Here is a 17,962-nt window from a genome sequence, read left to right on the forward strand (position 1 = left end):
TTTTTTTTTCTCTTCTTTTATACAAAATATTCTAAGAAAACAAAGTTTCCATAACAAAAACTCCTCTGTTCACTAAAAAAAAAACCAGCTCAGTGAAGAAGAAGCAGGAATGTGGCGGTCAGAAATGAGCTGTTACTCTGTCGATTTCCAGAAGGTCATCCAGGATCTGCAGAGAGAAGGAAATTAAATGAGAGAGGGGGTAAGCTGAGCTAACAGGAAGCTCTGTCCTGCTGTTGTGTGCACTCACGATGTCCTGAGTTGTCCCAATCTTCTTGGCCAGCTCGCTGCGCTCCATTGTGCTGAGGTACAGGTACTTGTTGAGGAGCTCTCCATCCAGGATGTTCCTCACAGGGTTCTGAAGGGTCCGTCTGTCGCTGTGCAGCATCCTGGATGCGACAGACAAACGCATCACTTAAATCAAAATCCTAACTGGAAAACTGAATGTCGGAGTGATGCTAACCTGAAGGCTTTTGGGTTCAGACCAGCATGGTGAGGTAGCATGGTGGTGAGCGCATTTTGCAACATCAGCAGACGGCGATAGGTCTTCTCCTGCATGGGGAGGAGCAGGCCAATGCCTCCGTCCAGAGTTGCTGTGGGAAGACAAGGATTAGTCCATGTGGGGATTTGAAGCTACCATGTGATGAAAAGGAAAAAAATACATGTTATTGATCTATGCTGTTTTTTTTTTTTTTTGTAAATTTAGAATATGCAGATAAATGCTAATTTAATACACAAGATAATTTAATAACTTTGGCTCACAGCAGTCTTGTAACTTGAGTGAATGTGATTTAGAACATTAGCTTAGAAATATTTTTACTACTTGATAAGAGTTTGAATTATTTTCATTACTGCTTAAATTATCATTTAAATTAAAAAATATGGCACTTAACCTGACTGGCTATAATGAATAGCCAGTTCTGGAAAGATGATCTCAAAGATGAGTAACTCAGGAGGATTTGTTATGGGTCTGTCTGTTGGTAAGCATTATATTTGTACTACTTAGGTGACATTTCATGACATCAGCTGTATTTGCTAAGGTCAGGAGGCTTCAATCTGCTCTGATGGCTAGAAAAGAGGATTCATTCTCCTTCCCTCCGATCATTTTTACCAAGGGCCGCTACTGGCATTGTGCTACTACCTACCAAACCATGTGATGTGCTTGTTGTCCCAGGTTAGCGCCTTTTTGCTGCTAGTGTCCAGCGCCCCTCTGCACGGCATCCGCCAAAAAGTGTTGATGTTGGCTCCGGCGTTGAAATCGGCTCGCCTCAGCAGGCGCATTCCTCCAAAGCTCTCTTTAGCTGCAACACACACACACTTGACATGACTCAGTGTATTTTTTTTTTTTAATAGTTACATTATATCTGTAGTTACAGCTACAGCACATACCTTCAGGTAAATACATGTATACAAAGAGGTTCTTGTCTCGATCGGACACTGGAAGGAAGAGAAAAGCTTTATGAGAAAAGCATTTGCTAATTAAAAAGGCTTTTTTAAAAAAAAAAAAAAAAGATTACCCAAGAATCCAAGCTGGTTGTTATCGACCACGAATTCGATGCTGTAAACTTCCAAAGGCTTTGCATCCTGGTGCCAAAACAATAAGAAAACAGTTAAATCCCAACAAAGGAGGCTACAGCCCCTCTCCTACTGCCAGAGCTGCTCTCTTCAAGATTAACTTGGCTGAAAGCAAATACCCACAGGAGACGCAACATGAATAATCCCTCATAGATCTTCATCAATACACCCTCCACTCAAATACAGCACATTTATCCTGATTGTATAAAACCTTGTCTAGCTCCAACTTCAATGGGGAATACTGTAAATGATATAAATTTGGTAAGCCCTGTGATGGATGGGCACCCTTGTGCAGGGTGTACTCTGCTTCCTGCCCTGCCCCCCGCCCCCCCACAATTCATTCAGTGCCATCATAGTGTTTCCTCCTCACCCTGCTGACAAGAGACAGCGTCTTGCTGTCCTCCTGGTAGCGGAGCAGCGAGATGCTCTTCATCAAGTCAGCAGCCAGGATGAAATTCTTGATGCTGAACATCTGGTGGATGTAGAGCTGCGTGTCGATGAAGGCCATACCCGTCAGGTCATTGTCCTTCAGGACCCACAGGAAGATCTGGAGGAGGAAGTTATAGGGTAATTTAAATCCGGGGGGCATACTGACAAAACATTCAATGGCTAAATAATAAATGGGCTTAGGTGAAATTCGATGTAGTCGAGAGAGCTGCAGAGTCCTTAAGATCTGTGCGCAATCAGTCGAATCCTGGGCAAAATCTGGAAAAATGCAGCTTTAACAAACTTTTACAAGCAGTATATTTTGATGGACAGCTGATACAGCAAGAGCAATAGCAAATTTGAGTGTTTATGTGGAGGCTCTGAAACATCAAGTGCTGTTCTACACCACCTAGGCTTAAATGGATGCAGGTTATAAAGCCCTCCAACACCAAGTCTGCACAGATGCAGGCTCAAAGGTGCAGCACCTGTTTTGGGCCCAACATGAAGAAACTTCATGCACTTGCACCTACACCCTGCTAACCTGCACAGCTCACAGCTCTTTAATCAGAATCAACTGCTGCAAAACTAAATGTGTGAATTTACCAATAAGTAATGGAGACGCATTACATCAACCCATCCGTGTGACAGCAGTATAAATGTGAAGATGGTTATTGGAAGGACCTTTTTTTTAACTCAGAGAAAAGTGAGAACATTTATTTGTACCCCACACCTTTAATCAAAAGGCCCCACGGGAGCTGGAAGTATGACTTCACACACTCGCACTCTTCCCTCAGTGGGAGGGTGAAGGGGCTGGACTGGGATTGAGGTTAGGACCCCTCCTACAATGTAAATGCTCCAGTTTGAGTATTGTTCAATTAACTAGACCCAGGATGACAGAGCACTGCTTTTACTCTTTGCCGCCACGTCAGTGAGTGTGGTTCAGACCTTCTGGCCAATGGCTGACACCAGGTATCCATTACAGTGACACAGAGCTGTCACCGGTCCCTTCTGTTCCTTCTCATAGAGGACTTTAAACTTATTCTTGGTGAGTGGCTGGCCCGGCTCTGGTACCACTTCAATCACATCCAGGATCAAAATCTGAATGTGAGAAAAAAAAAAATGTAAATAATGGAAGTTAGCAAAGCATTTTTTTCCCCTCTTTAATGGGGATGAGGTGACAATTTATATATTTTTTTATTTCCAGCTCACCCGGCCCCTGCAGGTGACCTCCTCCCCCTGCATCAGACAGGTTCCTGCTGCGATGTAGCCCTTCAATCCGGACACCGTCTCCTGGCTCCTCAATGCTACGGTCTTCATACATGTTACATGTTCCCACTCTTCCAGGTCAATCCTTACGGAGACAGAAGTCAGAGTACAATTAGGGAACAATATCCACTCCTGTTAGCTTCTATCCACAATACAGTTAAACTAGAAATGTTTCCTAATCTGGAGACTTTATACTGGCACAAAGCCTGAGCTGTCCTTGCTTCACATCATATAACAGTAACAGACTAAATGATCATGAATAGAATTGTGTTTTGGCAGCAAACACAGAATACAAATGTCCAAAAATATACTCCTTAGGAACTGCAGGCCTGGCTTACGCAGTATATCGTTCAGCTGCTACGGTGAAGCACTCAGAGGAGTACTAATGATAATGCAGAGTAGTTAATGAACAGGGACTTGGATAAACGACTCAATATTTCCAACTGACCCGAATGAAATGAAGGTAAGCGGCCATGTGAGACTAAATTTATAGTCTACAACAACTTGGATAAATGGCCCAAGATTTTCAATTAAAGCCCACACTTCTCTGAAAGCAGCACAAAGTCTCCAGTGGAACAACTTAGGCCTGAGAAAATAAAACTGGCACAATCTGGGGTAGACCGCTTTCTTCACAGCTGCCCAGTAGCTATTAAAACACAGCATTTCTATTGATTTCACAAACTGCACATTTGCTCTTCAAGGGAGTACGACAACAAAAAAATGCTTTTACCGTGTGTTGGGAATGGCCTCCCAGCTCACTGGAGAGATGAGCTGGATCGAGAACTTCTCCTGCTGAGGATGAATGTAACGTTCATCTGCAGGGTGCAAGAGGAGAGACATCAATACTTTCTATGTTCACATAGAAACTAAATTTAACCAAATTTATGTTGATCTTTAGCAGATGTTTTGACACAGAAATGACCCAACCACCAGCAAGGACTGCACAAGAGTTGGTTGTAATACATCAACACGATTCAGAGTACGCAAACATTTGTGAGAACAGAGTCTAAAGTGTAGAGGCTTAAGATGGCGATGGTGAAATAGTTGTCTGAATAGTAACGAAGATTAATCTGACAAAATATGATTGTTTGAAAATGTAGCTTAAAAAAAAACTTTGTAAATAGTTCAAAATGTTCCCTAAAAGTAACGAATAAAATAGTCATGATTTTCAGGGGTTTTTTTTAAAACCACAATTAAATAAGTATCAAATATTCTTGATTTTTTTTGTGTGTGACTTAGAATAAATATTCTTTACAGTTTTAACAGCTCTCAGTGATCACTGAATAACATTTTTGCTGGAAAGGCTGATCACTAATACTTTCATACACGGGCTGTTTTTGGTTCAATGAAACTGGTTTATGACTGAAATAATAGCTAAAAATATCAGTTGAACACCAATCATTTAATAAATCTATTCAAGAAACTACTTTGCATGTGGGACATGGCACGTGGTGCTGATGAGGAGACAGCTGAGGTCATATAAACAATAAGTGTGTGTTCTCTGACCTCGTTCTATGACTTCGTATTCCTTCTCCTCTCCAGTCATCCTTGGGATGCGTGTACATGGCTCTTTCACACTGGTGCACACAGCATACACCTGAAAGGAAAAAATACAAAATCCCACCAAAAAAAAAGTTCACATCAAAGCCTTAATCCCTTCAAAGTCACCCTTCATTGATTTTTTTTTTCTTTTGCAGTAAGAAAAACTTCAAGGCCAGAGGTCTTTCATCTCCTCGATCAATATGCTTTTATTTTGCAATATGTTATGCAAGTGGATGTGTTTGAGTCTGGGGAACGTGTTTCGCCTTGAATTTGTGTCAAGGCTTTGGTGCCTTTGGTGCTGTGAGGGCTTAGGGAGAAGAGGCTTGCCTTGGATTCTACGTGGTAGGAGACGTAGTGGACGGTGCATCTCAAAGGGATTTTTCTGACTGGCCACGGGGCATCGTAGGACAGATACGTGGGCAACACACTGATCCTTAGCTCGCCCTGTAGGAGAGAACGCGCAAAGACAAAAAACTAAATGAGAAAATGAACAAAGATGAACAAAAGTGAACACGACAATCTTACTTATAGAATGATGTTTTGTTTTTTTTTTACTGTTGTTCTAATGTCACTTCTGGCTTGCTCAAGTGATTTTCACACACACACACACACTGTATAGATGTGTATTCATGTAACACTTAAAAGCCTTTGAGGATCAATGTCTGCACATTATAATTTGTGTGGACTCATTCAAATTCTCTCTTCATTCACACAATTCATTTAATAATAAAGTCAGCTCAGTGCAGACTACTGAAGTAAGAAACAGTGAAAAATTGTTCTTGTACCTGTTTGTTGAAGTACAGGAAACCTTTGGGGCAGTTGATATTATGGAAGGGGGAGAATGACTCAATGGGTCCATCGATGGTCATTGGGTGAAGCCTCATTGCTCCGCGAGACGTGACCAGCATCCAGTGAGGGGACGGACCGCAGATAAATACCTGAGACAGCAAAGACATGGAAAGTCACTTGGTTAAAACTACATGTCTGGAAGTAAAACTGGCAGATTAAATTAAATTAGACCTTATATAGACCTTATTTAAAAAGGTCTATAATCAGCTCTTATTAATGGCATCCTTACTCCTGAGTATCCAGAGATGTCCTCAAAGTATCTGAACCTGGCAATCCGACCTTTCACACCGGGATTTTCCTCGGTGGCACTGCTCTCTGCTTTCTTATCCTTTTTGAGCTTGGATTTCTTTTCTCTGAAGTTGATGTTGTGGGGTACCTGCGGAGAGTCCGGTCACACTGTTAATGCGAAGTTGAAGCTGGCCTGCTGTCACTTAATCAGTGCAGGCTCTTACTTTTTTGAAGCGGACTTTCAGGTTGTTTTGTGGCTGCTGTTGATCGTATTGGAACGCTTCATAAATCAGAAGCTCTTGCTCAACATGAACCTAGAAAACAATTTAAGTTTTACACTTTCTCTGCTTTTTTCAAATCTGGTTTCTTATGCTGCTTTTTCCTCAGCCCTGAAAAATGTGAAAACTCACCAGCAAATATGGTCTACTGTGATTGTTGCCAAGTGAAACCAAAGCCACCTCTTTGACTAATGGAATCTCTCCTTGACGGGTGACTTCTTCTTTTTTAGCATCCCCCTGTGTTGCCGACTGGCCGGAGGAACTGTCCACCAGCACTCTTTGGCCCACTGGGAAGTTCTTCACCAGGAACACCAACCGCCAGTCTGGCAGCTGATAAATCTGTTCAAATAAACAAAAGTGAAAATAAGAGAATGTGAAAAAAAAAAGCCACAATGTTCTCCTGACCCTTTACTGCATATACTGATTTTCAACACACAGGAAAGCAACACTAACTGGTCATGAACCCCAGACCAGTCTGTTAAGTGATGACATAATGAGTCTCAAGTGTGTTGGTCGACACTCTTTCACCGTTTGTCATTCTAGAGCTGTACAACCGTTTTACGATTATTAAAGTGTAGCACACCTTTGAGCTGATCTTAAATTCATGCTGTGCACTTCACCACCTCAGAATCACAGCATGACAACAATATTTTGACGCATCAAAAATTAATCTCCATCAGCTCAGAGTCATAACTCTTTGGAAGCAAATAAATGAAATTTATGTTGCAACCTCGTTGTGGATGGAGCATCTCAGACACTTTGATGGCTGCGTTTTGTCCATGTAGTGTCTTAATCCCATCATATGAGGGTGCAATGATAGCACTGCTGACCCTTAACATGTACAAAACCAATGAAATGCATTACAGGTGCTACTTTTGACCTTTGGACCTGGAAATTACTAATTATGTCTGACCTAAACAGAATACAGAATACAGTTTTAACATACTGAAAGAACAAACAAACATATTACCAACAGCAGCTCAGCTGAAGGCATCTGAACTGACGACTGTTATTAAGTTGATACTAGAAATGAGAGCTCATTCAAATGCTTTTGGTAAGAAAATAAGCTTTTTGTACGTCCTTTTAACTGCATAAAAATCACTGACAAAGGAAGATGCACTCATTAGTCCGATTACTTCTCATCGCAATAAAGCTGAGGGAAAAGCGAGCTACATGAGCAGCTAGACCCAACTGTGGAAATGTTGGGGCTATAAGGCTGCCCGTCAAAGTTCATGACTTTGACTTTGTTTTTAATATATTAAAATAGTCTCAAAAGAGACTGAATTAAACAACAGTGTTCACACTGTTAAGAGTTCCCTCAGAAAAGTCTTGCCAGTGTTTGCAGCTCTCCTCTTACTACACTCCATGTTTCACAGCACCCACTCTCCCTGCTGTTGATTTATGGAAACAACATTGTAAATAAGGAATTATTCTCTTCAAAGTCATTAGACTTTGAAAAAATAAAGATTTTTACCCATCAGAAAACAGGAATTGCTGGTCTACCCTGTGTGACTGTGCAGTTGTGTTACTTTGAATGCACACTAACCCACTAAAACACCAAAGTCACAAAATAACACAAACTAACTGAGACAGGAGTAGATGAAGTGTCTAGCGGAGTGTAATGGCTTCACTTCCTTGTCTGAAGCAGCTTTCTGATGGTGGATGAAGTGGTGAAAATGTTCTAAGACAGCAAACACTTGAATCCATATTGATTCTTTCAGGTGTTTCCAATCAGTGTGCGGCTGATTGTATCCACAGCAGTAAATGGCTTTAGTTTCTGTGCAGGTCGGTACTGACGTCAAAGTCCCACTTCAAAGAAAATGAACCATCCCCAAATGAGTGAAGACATTTTACCCGGTGTACTGACTATTATTATTTTTTAAATCACAAAGTACGTGAAATGGTTTCACTCGACTGTCAAACTGCTTTTAAAAGTTACCTATGAAATTACATTTTTTTTGCATTTTATATCATCCAGCCTGAATAAAAGATCTTGTAACATCTCACGTTGCTTTCATTTTAAATATAATAAATATGCATTGTGTATCACCATTTAGTTGACTCAGTAAACCCCAGTAAACAACAACAACAACTAGCACCATACCTCCATTACACCATTCTCCCTGATGATCATGCACCAGTGGGTGGGCTCCGCTTTGCTCGAGGTTGCCTCGCTCCCAGACGGTGCTGGTGCCACAAAGCTGCGGCTCATTTCTTCTTTCGCGGGCGTCGCGCTTGCATTCGAGTCTCCATACAGCATTTCCTCCTCATCATCCACGGTGTTGCTGCACACACATTTAACAACAGTCAGTGGTGCGGGAACTGGCTGAAGGCCTCAGTGAGGAGGTGAACTGAGTTCTTACCTCATGTCATGGATGACGGTCTCAGCTTCAGACTGACTCCTGATGGTGTCCTCTTTGATGGAGCAGCTCACTTTGTTTTCTGTGGTGAACATCCCGCTTACGTCTCGGTAGGCGCACAGTGTGATGACACGAGACTGCTGTTAAATGAGAAGCCATTTTAACCAAGGTTAATACTGCTGAGAACCATTTAAGTGCATTTTGCAAATATAATTTCTATAAAAAAGGCCATCACAACTGCTGCCAATATTAAAGAAATGAATCAGTCAGCCAACTCTTTTGGGTGAGATTCATTTTGGCCAGCAGCGAGTGTGTTTGTCACTCACAGTGGAAATCTGTGGTTTCTGCAGAGCCAGTCGGTGCGTCTTCCCCATGTACGAGTCAGACTTCAGCACAAACATGGTGACCACTCCCTCAGCAGTCATAATAACCACATATGGGTCTGCCACAGAGCAATGCACTATGGGAGAACCCAGGTCCACAGGGATGAAGTGGAGCTGTCTCACTTAAAACAGATAAATACAAAAAAAAATTTTACAACACTTTTAAAATACAACAGCTGAATATGTTTTACTTCACTTAGTGTAGATTTTGCTTAATAGCTTCCATTTGCTATTACAATTACTTATAGCAAAGGCCAAATGCCAACCGGTCAGTCCTATTTTACCTCCTTCCAGCAGACGAAGCCCCATGGGGGAGACCTGGATGATGTACTTGTTGTCCCCAATGTTTCCAGCGTACACAGTGGGTCCCTGAGTTGCAAAACCACTGGTATCCAGCTCCATGATCTCTTGCCCTGTTTGAAGGATCTTCAGGAAAACAGATGCTTACAGCCAAATTCAAAAACAGAGCTGAACTTCCAAGGCTGAAAAATGAAGCCAAAGATGGCACTTTTGCATTCCCTTTAATAGCCACTTTAATAGCTACAACAGACTAAATATAAAGGATGAACGTAGCCATTGTGATGTCACCTATCAGTTTTGAATTCTATATTTTGAAAAGCTTTGGTTTGCTGGCGTGTTGTTTTTTAGAGCCAGAAGTGACCCTATTTGGCTGAGAAGGTTAAGTGCTAAGCTATCAAGTAACACTAGCAAGCTGTATTCATGCTACGCACAGACACACATGTCTAATTAATGCTAAGTTCCCTTAATTGGAGCCATTGAACTGAACCTCTTCACTGTGTGTGTGCTGTACATATTGACTTTCTGTGAGGTACAATCTGTCCACGAAGTTTGAGCTTCAGATTGGGTGAGTGAAGTTCTAATTTTTTAATCGTCTCTTACTTAGCACTAGTTACCAAGTATCTGTGTCTATATGATTCACTCATACAGGCTAACTCAGCTTTCTTGCATTAGTTCTTATGCTGGCAATCAGTCACCTGATCTACTTTCACTTCTAACACTAAATTTAAGGCTTCAAAATGCAGAGTCCGAAACCAACAGATAACATCACTGCAGCTACTTCCACCTTTTATACACAGTCTCTGTTCCATGTTTTACATAATCTTCCTCCTCTTGTCAAAGAAAAGCAGCTGTGTATCTGTTACAGTCTTTAACCAGGACTTGACTTAAATCCAACCACAACAAAGTGTATTAACATGTTTTTACCATTGTTGAATCTTCTCTGCTCAGAATGAGGAAACCATGTTTCTTTGCGTCATCCTCCAGGGGAGGTTCTGGCTTCTTCTCCTCCTCCTCTTTTTCCACCTCCTCTTTGTCCTTTTCTCCCTCTTCACCATCATCACCAGCCTCAGTCTCAGCCCCATCCTCTGACTCGTCACTTTTCATAGCCTGGGAAAAGCGCAAGAAACACATGGCTGTATAAGGTGTCACCAGAAACGATTTCAACGTTTATTAGAGAGATAATGCTGTACTTTTTTGTCTTCTCTGACTTCACTTGAGATGACAGTCCACATGTCGTGACAACCTGGCAACTCAAACGTAGTGACTACTTGGGGTCGGATGCTTCTCTGAGAATACAATGGAAACAAATTAACAAATGAAAGAAAGGGAACAAACAGACAGGATTCTTGCGTTGAGACTCACACAAGCTTTTGCTCATTTTAAGAAGACACTGAGGTTTGTTGTTTCTGGGGTGTTTACAGGCTACTCCATAGATCTCTGAGGCAGCCCTGGTAGACCCAGACTTCAGTTTAGCACCATGATTGGACCTGTGGCAGATGGGCCTCACGACCACAGGTTTTTGGACGGTGCGGTACCAGAAATCGTGCATAAGAATATCTTTGCAAACATGCACTTTAAAAAGAGACAGATCTAGCAGGGTGGGTTTACCTGAAGTACAGACAGGGCACCATTCTTGCCGTAGCCAGAGCAAACTACAACTTCTAGGTCAGGCTCAGGGTTGCTCTGAAACTGTGCGTAAAACAAAATTTAAATAACAATTCACAACAGCTAAACGTAGCATCAAGATAAGACTGTTACAACTGCCTGTACCTCCTCAGACAAGAAAGCAGGTTCACCCATGGAGGCATTTGCACAAGGTCCAATGTTCAGTATGCTATCACAAACCTGTAAGAGACACACAAAAAGACTCTCCCTCATCCTCTTGTACAGCTACCCCATATGTAATAAGATAATTAAGCTTTTTACCTCAAAGGAGTAGGTGGCCAGCTGAGTGCCTGACTGGGCCTCACTTCCATAGACCTCAATCTCATCCACCTCATCTGACAAAACAAAGAAGTTGAGTATAACACAGACTGGCAGGTCACACACATCGTGTTGTAGCACATATCAAACAGACAGTAAACGTACCGGTCCAGTTGGTGGAAGATTCAACTCGCTTCTTTTTGTTCGGTGGTTCCTCCTTCAAGTCATCAGGAATGGAAAAAAAAAAAAAAGCTTATTTTCATAACACGCTGTTCAAATAAAACAGCACCTTGAAAGTGCAGTGATTAAAACTGGCCAGTACCATATGTAAATTGAAGGCTGTATTTAAATCTGCACAAACTCACTTGTTTTTCTTTCTCTTTGTCCTGCTTTTCTTTGCCTTCTTCTGCTGGTGTCTCCTGCAGTTTCTCTGTGTACTTCAGGAGCAGAGAGTTTCCGAGGCGGGAACCCAGGAAAAGGTATCCAGACTCCATGGTCACCATCTGAAGGAGAAAGTGCAATCTGAGGCCACAAACAGTCTAACTGATTGTCTATTCTGAAACCTGAAAAGCATCATCAGGGGGTCTACAGTTACAAGGAAGATACATTAAAGACTCATTTAAGTGTCATTTTATAATTTAAGACCAGCCTTGGGTGGAAAAACAGGAAATCATTTTTCCCAAGCTTTTGGTTAATACATTTTACAATTTCCATTTCCATAAACTAACTAGTACAGTGGCTAGTAAGGCCTAATCCTTTCTTATCATACTGTGGATTTCCACAATTGTATTGCAAGATCTAAATATAGTATTTTTAAACATGTGAACAGCCTGAAAAAGTTAGTGGAACAAGGAAGTGTTTAATTAAATAAGGAACACAGAAAAATGTCATGGCTTTTTTTTTTTAAGTTGTTCATCTGATATCAATCCACCCAAGTTCACTAATTATGGTACCCTAATTTGTTTTTTCTGTATGTTAAAAAGTTAACAGTGGTTTGATTCGCTCCTATTGTTATAACCCTCTGAATAGGGGTATGGATTGGAGCAGAGGGAGCAAAAAAATGCAACATTTTACACATCTTACTGATCAAAACCTAAACCCTGACGTCCTCTGTGATTGTCCACAGAAACATGAAAGAAGGAGCATTTGTTTAAGGCTGAGAGCTCTCGTATCATCAGACTATCACTGCTCAAGTACAGGCAGGACTTACGCAGGTTGTCAGGACGCTGGCAGCAGCTTTGTCAAAGTGAAAAGCCCGAACACTCCTCATGCCGTCAGTTATCAATGTCAACACGTAACTGCAAAGCAACAGTGAGTAACAATTAACTGCCATCAGGGATTACATGCATGCTGCTGGCAGTGTTACAATAACTCACATTTCCCCTCCTTTCAGCGAGATCACCATCTTGTCGTAAGCAATAAAATCAGACTGACAACAGTCCAACGTGAGCTTCACTTCATCTTGTACACCTACGCAACCAAGACATGGTATAAAGTGATGAGCAAGACAGCATATCAGAAGATATATGTACAGGCGTGTGATTTAAATGAGAAATCTTACGCAGAGGGAAGGCTGTGGTCCCATTTGTCTGAGAATTGAGAGAAACTCCATATGGAGGAACACTCTGGTTCAGATAGAGCAATGAATTCACAGCGAACACCACCACACCACCTACAAACATTTGAAGTGTGATCAGCAGTCCCATAGTACAACTTCGTATCTGGCAGTCCAACAGAAAACTGACCAACTGAACTCACCAATGGGTTTGGGAACAGCCATGACCTGTGTACAATCAAAGGGCAGATTACTGAGAGACCAGATGACAGGATGAACCTTCTGCATGATGTTGAGGGAGATTGCGACAATGCTGCAAGTGTCCTGACGGACAGCCACGCGCCTGGAAGAAAGACGATACAGTAGAAGTTACGATTTTGATAACAGTGGCTGCTTAGAAGTTTATGTGAACAGCAGGTTGCCAATACAGTGTTTCACAGACGTAGACTTTACTTGGGTGGAACACCAAGTCAATAACAGGCAACTCATTTTTGTATTTTTTTTTCCTTCCCCTGACAGAACTGAATTCTGTGAGGAAAACCAGCATAACATCTTACAGCATAATGCACTAACCCAGGCCATGTCTGGTTGGGCTCAAAAAGAATGAGCAATGTGGGCTCGTAGTAGCCATGGAGGAACTTCATGTCAATGATGTTTAGAAGCTTCTCATCTAGTTCACGAACATCAATGATGTAGCTGGGTAAGAAGTTGGATTTAGGTCTGTGGATGAGATAAACAGATGCTGTTAGTTTGAAAACTGCAGCAACATTAGAAGAGAAAGGGTTTGAGGCACATCGAGTACAGAGACATTAAAGAGGATCTAACATCCTTTCCTCCAGTTAATCTAAGAAAAACAGAATATTGTGAAAAAGTTCATTTTGTTTTGCAGTTTAATTAAAAAATGTGACGTTTCACATATTCTATATTCATCACATGTAAAGTGAAATATTTCAAGCCCTTTCTTAATTTTAATGTTTACTGTTTATAGCTTGTGAAAATCAGAAATCCATGATCTCAGACTATTGGAATATTTTATTTAAATTACTATTCAAACCATATAAATATTGTATATCTCTCATTTTAGCTCAGTACACACAAAACCACAATCAAGGGGAAGAATGCTGACTTGAAAGTTGTTCAGATGATGATCATCAACACCATCCACAAAGACGATAAGCCACAGGAGATCACTGCTCAAATGACAGGCTGTTCTCAGAGTGCTGTATCAAAGCATATTCATGGAAAGTTGACTGGAAGGGAAAGTGGGGGGGAATGACTGCAGCCTTGAGATGATTGTCAAAAAAAGCTGATTCACAAACTTTGGAAAGCTTCACAAAGAGTGGACTAAGGCTGGTGTCAGAGCACCAAGAGCCACCACACTGTGGCCTTTTTCCCCATCAACAGGGTTCCGGAGCCGGTGCCTTTATTTGAACCATTAGGCGCGTTTTCCAGTGCGGAAGCACTCGGTGCTCGGCCGAAAAACAGGTTCAACTCCGGCCCCGCAAACTAGCTGGTCTCGAACCAAGAACGCGTGATGAAAGTGGCAGAAGGTCTCAACATCAAGTTTTCTACCATATTACATGTGTATTACGTGAGAAAAGCGAAGCGATTTTCACGGCTATGAATTAGGTTGGGCACTAAGGCTGAACTTGCTGCTTTGTATCAGTTCATATCGCAGATAAAAGGACACAAAGTGCGTACTTGTCGTCTTGCTCTAATCGCTGTGTGTTTACCTCTGTGCTGCACACAGATGCTGCAGTAGTTTGGTTTGGACCGTAAAACGCATTTGAAGCACGAGAAAGGGGAGTGTGTTCTCCCACGTTTGTGCGCTTCAGTTTCCGTGTCCAGACGAGGACCCGCCCACACTCATATGTAAAGGAGCAGTTCACAGAAAAGCAGTGGAAACGCAGGCCCACTCTTAAGCGTTTCGCCGGTTCATTGAAACCAGCACTGGCACGAGCACCGGCTCCTCGGCAGTGGGAAAGTAGTAACAGATATGTTCAGGAAAGAAACCACAACCTTCGCATTCCTAATATCACGACCCTCCTGAACCAGAGACGTCAGAAATATCTTACTTGGGAGAAAAATAACTGCCCTGTTGCTTAGTGGTCTAATGCCCTCTTTTCAGAAGAAAGTAAAATTTGCCTTTCGTTTGGAAATCAAGGTACTAGAGTCTGGAGGAAGAGTAGAGAGGCAAAGAATCCAAGGTATTTGAAGTCCAGTGTGAAGTTTCTGCAGTCTGTAATGATTTGAGGTGCCATACCATCTGCTGGGGTCAGCTGGGCCACTGAGGTTTATCACGTCCAACATCAACATAGCCTCTACCAGGAGATTTTAGAGAACCTCATGCTTCCATCTGCTGACAAGCTTTATGGAAATGGTGATCTCCTTTTCCAACAGGACTTAGCACCCACCCACAGTACCAACCCTATGACCAGATGGTTTGGTGATAATGTTATTACTGTGCTTGACTGACAAGCCCACCTGACCTCATGGAGAGTCTATGGGTACTGTCAAGAGAAAGGTGAGGAACACCCAACCCAAAATGCAAGCAAGCTGAAGGTCACTATCAAAGCAACCTGGGCTTCAATAACATCTTAGCAGTGCCACAAGCTGATCACCTCTATGCTGTCCCACAGTGATGCAGCAATTCTTGATAAAGGTCAAGTATGGAGCATTTTCATTGATCTTAGCTAATATTCAAATAATTTGAGATACTGGATTGCTGATTTCATGAGATATAAGCCATAAAACAAAAAAGGCTTGAAATATTTCACTTCACATGTAATCAGTATAGAATATGTAAATTTTTACTTTTTTCTGAGAGGCACAATGTATACTGTTACAATGCTAGATGCTCATATTCAGCAGTTAAAGTGTACAATAATGAAGTCAGAATATCCCTGAAGCTATCCCTGTGAATTAAACGTGAAAAAAAGCTGATAAGGAAAGCTGGCTAAAACAGAAGGAGGCCCTAGGCTAATATTGTTTGTTTCAGACAGTGGATGGACTGAAGAGCTGAACCAAGGTCAAGGATAAAACAAATCATTTTTCTATGAACTGAATCAACACTGCTCTAATAGAGTCCAAAATTAAAAAAAAAAAAAAAAAAGCTGAAATTGAGCATAACAGATCCACTTTTAATAAGAAAATGTATAACTGACCCTTCTCCAACTCCGCCCTCTTGTTCATCAGTCAGGGTGTCCTTTCGGAATGGCAGCACCACAAGCTTGGTGCCGTAGATGAGCATTACAGCACAGCGATTCTCTGGATCTACACGCACAATGGGAATATGTACATTCTGTACAAAGCCATCCTGAAAATACAAAAACAGCACAAGTTATATTCAGAGCTGCGCCACAAGAATAACTTCAGTTCATTTTTGCTTCTACATACTCTGAGCTCTGGCTCTTCAAAGTAATGAAGAGATAGTGTCTTGAGGTCATGTGTCCCAGGATCATACTCTACCACAGACAACTGGTGAGAGAAAAATCACAAACAGAGGTCAGTGATAAACAATTCTAGGGGTTAAAAAGATGGTTTAAGCAGTGCATCACTTGCTCAGTGATACCTTTGCATCTTTGAAACTCAAAAGGAGTGCGTCTCTGCTGGCTCCAACAAGTTGTACACTGGCCATAGACATAATGTTGCCAAAGAGAGAAAAAGAAGCCACCTGCTCCAGCTTCTCTTTACGAGATTTGGAATCTGCACAAGAAAAGTCAAGCCTCAGCAAAAGGAAAAACACGAAACAAAACATGAATTTTATCAACAGTAAAATGTTTATTTGAATGAGATGCTTTCATTGACCATACCAGATGACTTGTCGGCTTTGGAAGTACTCTGAAAGAACAGAAATACGGCATGTATCGAAAACACTTTTACGCTTGCATGTTGAAAAACTGTCACAAAGAAACAAGACCAATCCGAGAGTTAAAGTTACCTCCACATCGTGGATAATCCTATAGACAAAAAGTTGAGACGTTCCAGCTACGACCAGATTCTTCTCTTTACTGGATATAAAGTTACAGTAGACAGAAAACTCCACTGAAGTCGGCGTGTGGGCTTGTCTGTACACGGCATACATGGTGGCAGGCTGCCCTCAGCATCTAACAGGTGACAACACTCACGTCAAGACTTCTTTGCCACTAAAGCAACTGGTACAAGTGTGTGTGGGTTACACCAAAATACCCACACAGATGGCACAGACACGGTTATGTTTAGCTCTTGTAATACGCTTAAATATCCTTTCAACACTATCAAATGCTAGCTAGCTTATGACATACCACAAAGTAGCGTAACATTTTGGCTGTCAAAGTCAATTACTAGCGTTTATTCTGAAAACTAGTTTAACCTAACAAGACGTGCATGAAGCACCAGTCATATCAACTTGTGTTGTTAGGCTCAGCTTCAGCTTAGTTAGTTTCGCACGGCAAATGTATGGGAAAAGCCTAACCGGCTGCGTTAGCAACACGCTAACGTGCCCATTTGTAGCTGGAATGGCACAGCACCGGGCTACAGCTTTTGAAATGTTTTAACGAGCAGCGAATGTGAACGTACCTATGCCCGGCACGTTATCTGAGTTTGCAGCTTTATTGTTTCCTCTCCTGTTCACACTGAGCGTGACATATTTTATTGGATAACGACTTAAGCTAGCTAACCGATAGCCAGGTTAGCTATCGCTGTTGTGCCTGCGCTGGTCGTCTTCTTCATGAGCTTTTTTTTTTTTTTTCTTTTAGGCCAACCACTCCGAGGTGTAATACTGCCCCCTATATTTATAATTTTGACAATAACTTCATTCTACGAGGTGTTTCGGAACTCGAGATACAAATTACTAAATCAGGATTATCCCGTTGTTTAAAACAGAGCGCGCCAAGTTAGTCATTTTTCAAAACAACTTTTGTGGAGGAGTGTGTAGATCTGCCAATGCGTCAGATTGTCAGAGGTGCCTCACAGAATGAGGAATATGTGAGATTATGTGCTACAATCATAAGAAGGACACGTAGAGAAATAAATCCAAGATTTCATTGCCTATATATATATATATATATATATATATATATATCACAAACTACATAGGGAAATATCACCTGACTCCACACAACTTTCCCCTTAGCTATTATGAGGTGTGAAGTATGTTATCTCCAGATTACACAAGATTAAAAAAAAAAAAAACTTTATTAGTCCCACAATGGGGAAATTCCGTGTAGATAAACTAGAGATACTAGATTCAGTGTACATCTAGTATCTTTTTCCTTCATTATGTTTTATGTTAAGTTTTAA

General features: G+C 41.5%; 1 protein-coding gene across 2 annotated transcripts; it reads right to left on the bottom strand.

Annotated features, from left to right (window-relative positions):
• Window positions 1–11: 11 nt before the first annotated feature.
• Window positions 12–17,455, bottom strand: cpsf1 (cleavage and polyadenylation specific factor 1). 2 transcript variants are annotated; one of them, XM_030740357.1, is made up of 38 exons: window positions 17,240–17,455; window positions 16,623–16,788; window positions 16,495–16,522; window positions 16,254–16,387; window positions 16,079–16,159; window positions 15,847–15,998; window positions 13,256–13,402; window positions 12,886–13,025; window positions 12,689–12,799; window positions 12,504–12,597; window positions 12,338–12,425; window positions 11,493–11,630; window positions 11,293–11,344; window positions 11,131–11,204; window positions 10,975–11,049; window positions 10,813–10,893; window positions 10,395–10,490; window positions 10,129–10,311; window positions 9,189–9,330; window positions 8,848–9,026; window positions 8,525–8,658; window positions 8,266–8,446; window positions 6,294–6,500; window positions 6,108–6,197; window positions 5,885–6,031; window positions 5,592–5,744; window positions 5,134–5,250; window positions 4,771–4,861; window positions 3,995–4,079; window positions 3,208–3,349; window positions 2,944–3,096; window positions 1,943–2,119; window positions 1,515–1,581; window positions 1,387–1,434; window positions 1,143–1,298; window positions 461–590; window positions 248–386; window positions 12–166 (listed from the first exon to the last, which is right to left on the bottom strand). In XM_030740357.1, exons 2-38 carry the CDS (start codon window positions 16,764–16,766, stop codon window positions 119–121), a joined length of 4,404 nt encoding a protein of 1,467 aa, XP_030596217.1. In that variant the 5' UTR covers window positions 16,767–16,788; window positions 17,240–17,455; the 3' UTR covers window positions 12–118. The 2 variants fall into 2 exon arrangements, with proteins under 2 accessions (XP_030596217.1, XP_030596216.1); XM_030740356.1 differs by having other exon boundaries at window positions 8,525–8,661; window positions 17,240–17,451.
• Window positions 17,456–17,962: the final 507 nt, after the last annotated feature.

Source organism: Archocentrus centrarchus, chromosome 11, assembly GCF_007364275.1.
Source record: "Archocentrus centrarchus isolate MPI-CPG fArcCen1 chromosome 11, fArcCen1, whole genome shotgun sequence".
Lineage (NCBI taxonomy): Eukaryota > Metazoa > Chordata > Actinopteri > Cichliformes > Cichlidae > Archocentrus > Archocentrus centrarchus.

What these genes read in the sequence shown, in the direction of transcription:
- cpsf1 (XM_030740356.1), bottom strand. Translation starts at nt 16,766, where the DNA reads ATGTATGCCGTGTACAGACAAGCCCACACGCCGACTTCAGTGGAGTTT. An exon ending in GGATTATCCACGATGTGGAG is followed by an intron (nt 16,523 to 16,622) that starts GTAACTTTAACT and finishes CTGTTCTTTCAG; the next exon opens with AGTACTTCCAAAGCCGACAA. An exon ending in ACCGTCATCCATGACATGAG is followed by an intron (nt 8,447 to 8,524) that starts GTAAGAACTCAG and finishes ATGTGTGTGCAG; the next exon opens with CAACACCGTGGATGATGAGG.